This window comes from Crocodylus porosus, unplaced genomic scaffold (genome assembly GCF_001723895.1).
Source record: "Crocodylus porosus isolate Cpor-Errol unplaced genomic scaffold, CroPor_comp1, whole genome shotgun sequence".
NCBI lineage: Eukaryota > Metazoa > Chordata > Crocodylia > Crocodylidae > Crocodylus > Crocodylus porosus.
Window position 1 is genome coordinate 8,267,082 of NW_017728929.1, and position 9,086 is coordinate 8,276,167.

A 9,086-nucleotide genomic window follows, 5' to 3' on the forward strand; every position below is an offset into this window, starting at 1 on the left:
GCCTCAGTCTCCTCTTGCGGAGAATGAAGAGATTCAGGTCCCTCAGCCTCTCCTCATAGGGCTGGCCACGGAGGCCCTCAGCCATACGAGTGGCCTTCCTCTGGACCCTCTCCAGGTTCCCCATGTCTCTCTTGAAGTGCGGTGCCCAGAACTGGAAACAGTACTCCAGCTGCGGCCTGACCAGCGCCTCATAGAGGGGGAGCAAGACCTCTCTGGACCAGTTAGTGATGCCCCTGTTGATGCATGACAGGGTGCGGTTGGCTCTGCCTATTGCTTCGTCATATTGGTGACTCATATTCATCCTGGAGTCCATCATGACTCCAAGATCCCTCTCTGCCTCTGCTGGCGAGAGGGTCAGTCCCTAACCTATAACCATAATGCTGGTTCCCTCTCGCCAGGTGCAGCACCCTGCACTTGTCCTTGTTGAACCGCATCCTGTTCAGATCCGCCCACTTCTCTAAACTATCCAGGTCTGCCTGGATGCGGTCCCTGCCTGCCAGTGTATTCACTTTACCCCACAGCTTGGTGTCATCAGTGAACTTGAACAGGGTGCACTCCACACCCTGGTCCAGGTCACTAATGAAGATGCTGAACAGCACCGGCCCTAGGACCGAGCCCTGGGGGACTCCGCTGCCCATACCCTCCCAGGTTGACATCGACCCGTCCACCACCATCCTCTGGGTGTGCCCCTGGAGCCAGTTTGCCATCCATGTGACTGTGCATTCATCAGTGCCGCAGTCCCTCAGCTTGCCCACCAGAATTGAGTGGGACACTGTGGTAAAGGCCTTCTAGAAGTCCAAGACGATGACATAGACATCCTCCTTCACATCTAAGCTTTTTGTTACGGTCATAGAAAGAGACCAGACTAGTCAGGCAGGATCGGCCTGGCACAAACCTGTGTTGGTTACCCCTCAACATCACTTCCCCTGCAGGGTTCTCACAAATGTGGCCCTGGAGGGATGTGGGCAGTGGGGTTCCACAGGTCTTGGTCCTCAGGCCCACGCTGTTCAACATCATCAGTGATTTGGACGAGGGGGTAAAAAGCACCCTGTTCAAATTTGCTGATGACGCTAAGATGTGGGGGGGATGTGGGCACGCCGGAAGGGAGGAATAGGCTGCAATCGGACCTAGACAGGTTACAGGGGTGGGCGGATGAGACTAGGATGGGATTCAACACCGACAAGTGCAAAGTGATGCACCTGGGGAGGAACAACTGGCACCATACCTACAGGCTGGGAAACTCCCTTCTTGTCAGTACAGAGGCGGAAAAGGATCTGGGGGTCATCATTGACTCCAAGATGAACATGGGCGAACGTGTGGGGATGCGGTCAGGAAGGCCATCCGTACCTTGTCATGCATCCACAGATGCATCTCAAGCAGGTCCAAGGAGGCGATCCTCCCCCTCTATGCAGCACTGGTCAGGCTGCAGCGGGAGTACTACGTCCAGTTCTGGGCGCTGCACTTCAGGAGGGATGTGGACAACCATGGAGAGGGTCCGGAGGAGGGCCACTCGCATGATCAGAGGGCAGCAGGGCAAACCCTATGAGGAGAGGCTACAGGACCTGAACCTATTCAGCCTCCACAAAAGAAGGCTGAGGGGTGATCTTGTGGCCTGTTACAAACTAGTCAGGGGGGGTCAGCAGGCACTGGGGAAGTCCTTGTTCCCCCGAGCACTGCCAGGAGTGACCAGGAATAAAGGTCACAAGCTGGCAGGGGATAGATTCAGACTAGATATCAGGAGGCACTACTTCACGGTCAGGGCGGCTAGGGTCTGGAACCAACTTCCAAGAGAAGTGGTGCAGGCTTCTACCCTAGGGGTCTTTAAGAGGAGGTTAGATGTACATCTTGCTGGAGTTATTTGACCCCAGTACTCTTTCCTGGCATGGCAGTGGGTCGGACTACTCGGGTCCCTTCTGACTCTAGAAACTATGAAACTATGATAATTTTTTCAAAGACCTTCCCCAAGACAGAAGTGAGGCTGACTGGCATGTAGTTGCCAGGCTCTTCCTTCCTCCCTTTCTTGAAAATAGGGACCACATTGGCCCTTTTCCAGTCCTCAGGGACTTGGCCCGAGCACCAGGAGTCCTCAAACAGCCATGCCAATGGTTCTGCAATGACACCAGCCAATTCCCTCAGCACCCATGGATGAAGGTCATTCGTGCCTGCCAACTTGGATACATCTAAGCCCTCCAGGTAATCCTTGACTAGGTCTGAAGTGTGCTCTAAAGTCTCAATGTTTTTCTTTCTTCTCAGGATTTATCTTAAATGACCTCTGTTGAACTTTTAAAGGAAGTTTAAATGGGATCTTATTACAGGACCAATATTAGATTGAGCTTGTGACCCTTCTCTGATGGAGAATGTCAAAATGGCTTGTAGGTCTTCCATGGAATTATTTTTTAATTGCCAAACAGTTGTGTTAGGCCTCCATTTTAAAAGAAACTTAGCAAAGCAAATCTCCATACCCCTTTCTGTTAAAATGAACCTTGAACATCTTAGTGACTAGGCAGTTTTAACTTTTCCAATGTAAGTCAGTTGGCCTGCCATGAGTCCTGTTTACTGTCCACCAAGAATTCATCAGGGCTTGGAGGAGCATCTATTCACCAATGCTCCCCAGGGGAGGACAAGAAATAATGGGCACAAACTGACTGAAGATCACTTCAGGCTAGACATAAGGAAAAACTACTTGACAAGCAGAGTGCTGAGAGTTTGGAACAGGCTTCCTGCAGAGGTGGTACAGTCATCCATCCTGGTGATCTTCAAAAAATGTTTTGGCACCCATCTTGCTGGGGCCATCTGATCCCAGGAGTCTTTCCTGCCCAAGTGCAGAGGGAGTGCACCCCAATGATCTGTAAGGTCCCTTCTAGCCCCTAACAACTATGACAAGTCTGGTCTAAATTCTAGCAAGAGCAAAACTTGGAAAATTTAAAGTTAAGTTTTAAACTGAAAATCACTATACGGTCATAGAAAAGTTAGGGCTAGAAGGTTCTTCTGGTGGTAATAGTCTAATCTAACCCCTGCCTGAGGTAGGTTCATCCCTATCCAAACCATTCCATGCAAACCTGTGCCTAATCTATTACTAAAATGACACAATCAGTTCTGCCTCCACTACAAGGCATAGCACCCTAACGTGCCATGGGTAGAGTAGGGGGACAGTGGTGGTCAGTGTCCCACAGCTGCAAGGATTGTTTAAAATGCACTTGGAAGAGGCCAGGAAGAGAGTGGTGCCCCCTGGAAAACCCCTTAGAGTCGGTATCAATCTGACCATGGGGTAAAATCGGAAATTAGATAAAGAAACTATTGAAGGACCTAGACAGCAGCCCTGATGTTCTTTCTGAACTGTTCTTATTGACAGGTAAAAACTGAAACAGTTTGGTCCCCCCAAAATGAACGTTTCTGCTTCCCAGAAATCACCAAACCTATCATGCTGTATCCTATGGCAGTGGTTTTCAACCAGTGGTCCATGGACCCCTGGGGTCTGCAGACTGTCTGTGGGGTCTGCAAAAGATGACTGTGATCAATCAAAGTGTGTGATTACATTTACAATTCAAAGGGGTCTGCATCTCCATTCAAAACATTTTAGGGGTCTGTAAATGAAAAAAGGTTGAAAACAACTGTCCTGCAGTGTCTGCCCTGACTAGTTTTCTTTGTGCCCATATGCAGTCCACAGAAACATCTTAAAAATTCTTCAGAAAGCAGTCATTTCCCCCTCTTTGCTAAGAATCCATTCTCCATCAATTAGTAGTGTTAAGCACAGATCTAGAAAAGGACCATTTTATGAACTTACATTGTGTGAAAAGGTGACCACTCCAGATATAAAACTAATGTTGTGTGGTTAGTAACTTTTGCTATTCCACATATATGTACATTTCCTGAATTTGTGATATTCACAGTCCTAAATTTTAATACCTTGAGGACTTGGGGGGGGGGCCTCTAGTCAGTGCAACAGTACAGTAGCTTTTCCAAATTCAGGATGACTTATTGAACCAGGCTGGGCTACAGGAAAATAAATGGAGCCATTAATTAAGGTTAACACCAGCTACTAAACTGGAGAGAAGCAAGTGTTGTACCTGTTTTTAAACGGTCATTAAAGATGATGCCTGGATTTTTGAGAACAAAGTCTGACCTTATTACCAAGGAAATTGGTTGACATTACAACTGAAAAATATAAAGTAGAGAAACACTATGCAGGCACCTAGTTACAAGTCTGTAGTTGGCTTTGTTTTCTAAAATGTTCATAGAAATGAGGCATTCATCCCTCTACTCCTAAAAGTTTGTGTCTCAGCTGTCTACAATTTAGTCTTTTTTGGCTTTTGGATTCAGTGCCCAAAATTAAGGCGCTTCTGAAAATTTGGGTTATTTCATTCAATTCTAGTTGCTGCCTCAGAAAGGATATAACAACAGAAGTAAAAGTAAGTGATACATTTGAAGGCATTTAATAATTTCATGTATTTAGATTTTTTTTTCCCTGCACTTTTTTTTTCTGAATCATTTGGTACTGAACAGTGTCAGTAAGAAGCAAGATACTGACTAGGTGACTTTGTGTTATCAAATATGAGAATATCTATATTAATGTTATGTAAAATTAATCTGAAAACAAAGTAGCAAGGTAATATGGAAATTTAGTTGACAGGACTGAAGAAAGTTGCTTTAGTGCTTTAAACTCTTTTTCTATATGCTTGATTTTAATTTTTGTCTCAGATTTCTGGCCTTCTGTTCATGTTAGTCATACAAAATCTAAGTCTCCTTAATAAGCTAAAATAATGATTATACAGAACTATTATATTCAGTAGTTGCAGAAGAATAACAGTGTTTTGGTGTGTGTGTGGGGGGGAATCTTACTGTAAAATTTGAGAGGGTGAGCAGTCGCACTCACTGGCGAAATCCCTGTTTATGAAATACTTTCTGTGAAGTAGTTGGGGCTTTTAAAAATGTTGTATACCTGGTATTCATTGATTACTGTTCTCCTGTTTTGTTTTTTGCCTTAGCATTGATGATGCACTTCAGGTGAAGATTACAGACAATGCGCTCTCCCGGGACCTGTTTCCAATGGATTATCATTGCCTGGGAGATAATGAAAACAGGCCAGTGCGGTGGATGGCCCTTGAAAGCTTGGTTAACAATGAATTTTCCAATGCTAGTGACGTGGTAGGTTTTGTTTTAAATGTGTTTTTGTTCCCACCCCCAAACTGTTTTTATTCATTGCCGGTTAAATCCCTTGTACACAGAGCCATGTACATTCTGAACAGTATCTGTCTGTTCCAGTTATATATGCTGCCTCACATGTTGAACCGAGCCCTTCTTGGGTGGCAGGGATAGTCACTCTGCTTGCTTTGTTTGATGTCTCTTTGATATACTAACAAAGGTACCAAGGTAGCAGTTTGCCTGTAGCAGCCTCAGTATATCTTGAACAAACGCTTCACATAAACCACTCGGTGATTATAAAATAGTACTGATATTTGGGCATTGCCTCTCTGTATTAGACTAGTTTCTGTCAAGGGATCAGTAGGCAAGGGACAAAAAATATGTTTATCGTGAAACTTCCTATGTAGCTCATATTGTCTCAGAAACAGGGGTTTTCATCCAGGAGCTGAGTGATTCAAATGTAACAAAACCACTCCAACTTTAACATGGTTTCTTTCATCCAGGGTTAAAGCTGCAGCAGTTTTGCTACATTTAATCATTCGTAGCTTGTTTACATGTAATAATTAGAAGGTACCAGTTGCCACCCTTGAAACAGTCCCCTTTTGAAAGGGCTCCAAATGTATGTGTCCACACCCATATGGTTACTTTGAATTAGACTGCTCTGAGCAATAGCAAAATAAGTTTCTCATATAAGAAGAATACAGTGAAAACTGACCGCAGCAGACCAGCCTGCTCTTTTTCAGGTTGTCTTACAGTTTCTCCTAGTTTAATGGTTCACAATGTATGTATGCAGTAGACAAAACTGTTTCCCTGTTGTCCCAAAGTTTGACTCTTGCACAATACCAAACCAGTCACCCCCATAATGCATTGCTTTGTTTTGTTTTTTCCTCCCTCCAGACTTGGGAGTAATTTCCTCTTGTTTTGTTGATTTAGCTTACAATTTTGATGTCATGGCATGTTGCATATTTTTAAATGCATGTCATGTATTAGAAGGCTTCTTAAATGTCGGCATGAGTACATCTCTTGCATTCCAGTGGACTTGCCCATTCGTGCTTCTTTTTGCTGTAGTCTTGAATAGTAGCAGAGGTATTAAGAAGAAAACGTCAGCTTCTCATCAGGACAACTGCGCTATTAACATAAAGGCATCTAGGTATTTCCTTTCTGAGGTCTGTTTGATACAAGTGGAGTTATCAGAGATGTAAAACTAATGCAGGCTAAATTTACAACATGGAGTGGAATAGGTGCAGTATATTCAGTTAATCTCCAGCATTACATTTTGGAATGTGCTATGTGAAGAATAGATGAGGCCAAAGTTTTTTGCTTTGTTTTTTTCTTTTTTTTTTTTTCTTTTAACGCTTAACTGACATAAGTGCCTTCATCCAATTGGACATCCAAAACTCAAGTCATTTGAGCCCTTCAGGAAATTTTACCAAGACCAGTAAAGCCGTCTCCTAAGTCAGAAGAATCCATTATTAACAAGGGATCTTGTGTGGTTTGGCTTTTTTGTTGTTGTTGTGAATAACATCTGTCAATTCCAATTTTTATTTTAAGGCACGATGGAAAAAACTTTGTGTACACTCTCCCACCCCTAACCACTTGAACACAGTACTTATCAGCTCCAGTTCTTGTCAAGCCCCTTCCCTGGAGCTAAATCCTACCCTGCCTACAAACACTCATTTTATCAAACAGAAAAATAACAGTGTGAGTTAATGCATTTCCTGGCATTGATAGAATTAGAGGTTTATTCTCAGGGGTGTGAAATAATTACAATGGCGCCTTCTAGACTGAAATTTGTCCAACAAAACCTATCAGGGCAAAGAGGTCAGGTTCTCTCTCAAGGACCCTACAATCTTAAATATGCCATTTTCATTGCTTTGGTCAAGAAAAAGTAACCTGTGTTTAACATCTTCTTCATAAATATTTTGTATTGCACAGTACAACTGCAGTTATGTTTAATGTATGGATCCTTTTGGTTAGCAATAACAGATATGGCTGTAGGTATGTGACTGTTGTAACATGCAGAAATCAACATTCCTTAAACAGTTATGGCTGGATTGTCCTTTTTTATTCCCAAATAGCGTCAATAACTATATTTGTGCTATTTTTGTGGATATTTCTTACTGTAAGCTTGTGTCTGATCTACCAGAAACAAAGCTGTGTGTCCATTGCATGTTATGTTTTGTGCATGGTATTATTCTTTTATAGGCATTTAGGTCCTGTCTGCCCAAAGGAAAAGGAAGCACTGCTTGAAAACAGTTATGGTATGATGCAAACACATCTGCTTCTGAGGCTGTGTTGGCTGGTTTTCTTTAACATGGTCTTGGCTGGCTTCTTAAACAATTCTGACAAGGGTTTCACCTACCTAAAGCAGCTGGCCAAAGTGTTAGAAAAAGAGTTTCAACAGGAACTGTAGTTTCACACTTTTTTTTCTTAATTTTTTCCATGGTTATCTAAAAAATATAGTAGCTGTACTTGAATTGCCTAGTTCCTTTCCTAAGTTTTAGATTTATTTGTTTATCTTAACATCACCAACGTCCATTGATTGTCATGCTGCTTTCCTTTAAAAATCCTTTTTTGCATCACTTAAAAGTTTCTTGAATTTTTTAATAAGTAATCCAATTCTCTTATTTGTTGCCATTATTTAATAATGCCGTTTGCATCCATAATGCATTCTGTGGGGTAAGTGAAGCTTTCAAACATTTATATGCAGCTAACTTGCTACTGTGTGTAATTTTTTTTTTAGTGGGCCTTTGGAGTAACACTGTGGGAGCTAATGACTTTGGGACAAACTCCATATGTGGATATTGACCCCTTTGAGATGGCTGCATATCTAAAGGACGGGTACCGAATAGCTCAGCCAATCAACTGCCCTGATGAACTGTAAGTGGTGACTTATAGGAATGTGCAGTGCCTCTGTTCTGTATGTTGAAGCCCTATTTCAGTTTAAACTAAGAGGTTTCGAGTTGCATAGGTAGCAGAAAACACAGTTTAGCCTGTAAGAGCTGGTGATGGCAAATACTCATGTCTTTATACAGACTGTAGCGTGCAGAGTGTATTCAGAAGTTTTTTCAAAAACAACACTTAACTTTTTGTACTCTACCTTTCTTTAACTCCTTGGGGTTCTTCCCTCTCCTGCCCATCAGAAGTTTTTTTTTTTTCTTGGTTTTTTTTCCTGTGTATTCAGTTACAGCTACCTTTTAAGCAGCATCTTTAAGGCATTTTAACCATCTCTGGACTACGTGATATTTCCTCCTGAACTGCCTTTGGCTTGCTAAATTTGATCAGCACTCCAAGTACCTCTTCTGCTGATCACTCTAGGTATGATGCCTTTGGAAGTTTTCAGTTTGACAGAGCACCAAGAGATGAAAAGTCACCAAATAACAGGGAAAACAGAAATCCTGAGAGCACGGCTCTATCTGTGTTCTAGTTCTCAATGCTTTTGTTGGCAGCTAGGCCATCGTCCTTTTAACATCTCTTCTTGTTTGTCTCTTAGGTTCGCTGTGATGGCCTGTTGTTGGGCTCTGGACCCTGAGGAAAGACCCAAGTTCCAGCAGCTGGTGCAATGTCTAACAGAATTCCATGCAGCACTAGGAGCCTATGTGTGAACATCCAGGCACAGATTCCACGCGCTTCTTGGGAGGGGACAGGGCGTACGCTTCCAGCTCCATGTATCACTTGGATCTGCTCTCACATGCAATGTGTATAAAGCAACGCCAATGGGAGAAAGCACTTCTTCCAAAACACTGTGCCTTAGAATGCTTTAGTAGTCTGAAGTTTTTTGTAAGATCTCAATGTCGATGATTTTCTAGATATCACTTTTGCTAAGTTAAACTGAGACCTTTTTATTTGAAAGCAGAATAATGTAGTTATAGTGAACTCGAACACAAGAGTTGGAATTGGACCTTTGCACTGTAACAACGGACACAAACGTGATTTTTTTTTTT

At 42.9% G+C, this 9,086-nt stretch overlaps 1 protein-coding gene across 1 annotated transcript in view; it reads left to right on the forward strand.

Moving 5' to 3' along the window:
• The window catches only part of RYK (receptor-like tyrosine kinase), an 84,329-nt gene extending 75,346 nt beyond the window's left edge, over positions 1-8,983 (forward strand). The window contains exons 13-15 of the mRNA XM_019542971.1: positions 4,986-5,145; positions 7,886-8,022; positions 8,636-8,983. Coding sequence (XP_019398516.1) covers positions 4,986-5,145; positions 7,886-8,022; positions 8,636-8,747 — 409 coding nt within the window. The 3' untranslated portion in view covers positions 8,748-8,983. The remainder of the gene's footprint in view (positions 1-4,985; positions 5,146-7,885; positions 8,023-8,635) is intronic.
• The last annotated feature ends 103 nt before the right edge of the window (positions 8,984-9,086 follow it).